The following is a 3,040-nucleotide window of genomic DNA, read 5'->3' on the forward strand; positions in this document are numbered from 1 at the left end:
TGATCTTTGCCACAAAGTATCCCGCTTCAGCAGAATAGGGGATATTCTCACTGTTAACGGAGCCATGCTCAGAGTAAGGAGCGAGAATTGTTGGAGTATTATCATTTTCATCCAGGATTAAAATGTTGACAGTGACGTTGCTTGTAAGTGGAGGAACACCAGAGTCTGTGGCCTGAACTTTAAAGTGGAAAGTTTTTAACTCCTCATAGTTAAACGAGTGCAGGCTGACTATATCTCCTGTCTCTGAATTAACAGTTACCATTGAAGCCATTTGCATGGTCTTGGAAGAGCTGCTAATTAAATGATACATTGATTTTGCGTTTTCATTTAAATCCAGATCTGTTGTTGTCAGTTTATGAATAGTAGTTCCAATCGGACTATTCTCTTTCACATACAGAGTAATTGGAGAGTTCGGGAATTTAGGAGGGTTGTCATTTACATCAGAAACGTGAATAGTGATAACAGTTGTGCTGGACAGAGAGGGCGTCCCTTCATCTGTAGCTACAATATATATATCATATCGGGAAACAGTCTCTCTGTCAAGAAGCCTGTCCACTAGCAAAGAATAATAGTTTTTATAGTTGGATTTTAATTTAAATGGCACAGAACCTGTTATCTTACAGTTTGTGAGGCCATTTTTACCCCCGTCTTGATCAGTGATAGTCACCATAGCAACAGCTGTGCCTATTTCAGCGTCCTCTTTCACTGAACTCATGATTGAAGACACTGAGATTTCTGGAGCATTGTCATTAACGTCAATGACTTCAACTAAAACTTTGCCATGTGCACTGCGAGGAGGAGTTCCTCTGTCTCGGGCTTGAACGCGGATCTCAAATGCTTGGTTTTCCTCATAATCAATATTTCCTCGCACAGTAATTTCCCCAGTATTATTATTCAGGGAAAATTTGTCATCAGGGTTTAAACGTCCTCTTTCTGTAAATGTGTAGACAACCTGACCATTAATACCATCATCTAAATCACTCGCAGTGAGTGTTAGTAACGGTGTGCCAATATTTGCATTTTCAATTACTTGGACTTTGTAGAGAGATTTACTGAACACGGGTGAATTATCGTTCACATCCAGAACATTAACTTGTATTTGCAAAGTCCCCGTTTTGGGAGATTTTCCTCCGTCTATCGCAGTCAGAGTGAGCTCAATAACAGCTTGTTTTTCTCGATCTAAGGCTTTCTGCAGCACCAACTCAGCAGACACACTCTGGTCGCCAGTACTCTGTATATCTAAAGAGAAATAATCATTCGCGTTCAATTTATAAGTCTTCACTGAGTTAGCGCCAACATCTGGGTCATGCGCTATCGGCAACGGATGCCTTTCTCCGACATATGAGGACTCAGACATATCAATTGTAAATATATCTTCTAGAAAAGACGGGGCATTGTCATTAATATCATTGATTACAACTTCAATTCGATGAAGACTGCGAGGGTTACTCAATATGGCCTCGATATTTAAAGAGCACTTTACCGTATTAGGACATAGCTCCTCCCGATCAATTCTCTCGCTAACGAAAAGTACTCCAGATTCAAGATTGATATCAAAATACGGGGGTTTATACCCAGATGTAATCTGAAGACCCGCTGACTGAAGCTGCTGCACACTAAGATTTAAATCCTTCGCTAGATTTCCCACCGCAGCGCCTTTGTCCACCTCCTCAAAAATGGAATAGGATATCTGAGCCACGGACCATTCACAGAGACAAAGAAGGCTGAAAAACAGACTCCAAATATTATCCCATTGTCTTCGAGCAGCCATCGCTGTTTATACAAAAGTATGAAATCCTGATTTATACTTCCTGGAAAGAAACGCCAAATATGAAAAATATCCCTTCATGTATCCACTCTCGCCAAGGATCCTCACTCATTAGGGCCTTGATCGTCTGTGCGCTTCTTTCACAAAGCAATGCCAGATGGTGACGTTTCATCTTTTCGTCATTAAATGAGGAGGAGTTTCTAAACGCCAACGACTATATTTTTTTGCATGGTCTCTAGCGGCATCTTGTGGCATTTCTGTATTGGGTTACATGGCCCGAAATATAAGATGTTTTTTTTTTTTTAATATAAGGTATAACAGAATTAAAATCCATGCAGAATAATCCACAAATTACGTTTTTTTGGATGACATATACAGTTTAATGAATTGTTTGCATTATTAATGATCTTTTTAAAAAAAATTATTATTCATCTTTATTTTTGTACACCGCCCAATATTCAGCACAACGGACAGCACCAGACTATAACGAGACAAAACAGAAGAAAGCTGCTGCCAGCACCATGGACAGCGGTTCAGTGCACTTTGCATGTGGTTCAACTGCTAAACATAATTAGTACCCAATTTACCAAAATACAGCTATTAAACTATATGCCACTAATCTCTATGTGGCCGTAAACCAATAAAAATCTTAGGATGCCCTTTAAAAGTTGTAAACGTTCTTAAGAACAATTTACCGACTTACTCTGACACGTTTATTATATTTATACGGTGGCCCTGAGAGGCCAAACGGACTGCAAATTAAGAAAACAGGAAAAACGACAAAGGAAATAGGAAAAAAGAAAACACAAATACGAAAAAACAGATTTTCAAAAGCACAAGGGAAGTGTTTCTGGGGAGACAATAACCCGACGGACCAGTTGCAGGAACCAAAATATGCTAAGAATTGCGCTGGGAGACACTTAAAAGAAGTGGAGGATCTATCGGTTTTGTGAGGAAAGAAAAGATAAGAGGTAAGTGTGTTAGCCTAAAAATCCATCATCAGTATTATAGGAATCATGATAAAACACAACTAGATTGTCTTGGGTTCCTCCAACTGGTCCGTCGGGTTCTTGTCTCCCCAAAAACACTTCCCTTGTGCCTTTGGAAATCTGTTTTTTTCGATTTCCGTTGTCATTTTTCCTATTTCCGTTGTGTTTGTGTGCTTTTGCAGTGTTTTTCTTTTTGCTGGTGTTTTCTTAAATTGCAGTCCGTTTGGCCTCTCAGGGCCACCGTATATTTAACACATATTTAACAGATCTATTAATTCATTAT

General features: G+C 39.3%; 2 protein-coding genes across 2 annotated transcripts in view; both read right to left on the bottom strand.

The window, feature by feature from the left end:
* The window catches only part of LOC121815529 (protocadherin alpha-8-like), a 14,181-nt gene extending 11,622 nt beyond the window's left edge, over positions 1-2,559 (bottom strand). The window contains exon 1 of the mRNA XM_042226978.1: positions 5-2,559. Within this exon, the coding sequence (XP_042082912.1) occupies positions 5-1,771 (1,767 nt within the window). The 5' untranslated portion in view covers positions 1,772-2,559. The remainder of the gene's footprint in view (positions 1-4) is intronic.
* The window catches only part of LOC102307901 (protocadherin alpha-8), an 11,008-nt gene that overhangs the window by 594 nt on the left and 7,374 nt on the right, over positions 1-3,040 (bottom strand). The window lies entirely within an intron of this gene.

This window comes from Haplochromis burtoni, unplaced genomic scaffold (assembly GCF_018398535.1).
Source record: "Haplochromis burtoni strain Fernald_Lab_line unplaced genomic scaffold, NCSU_Asbu1 Contig_236, whole genome shotgun sequence".
Lineage (NCBI taxonomy): Eukaryota > Metazoa > Chordata > Actinopteri > Cichliformes > Cichlidae > Haplochromis > Haplochromis burtoni.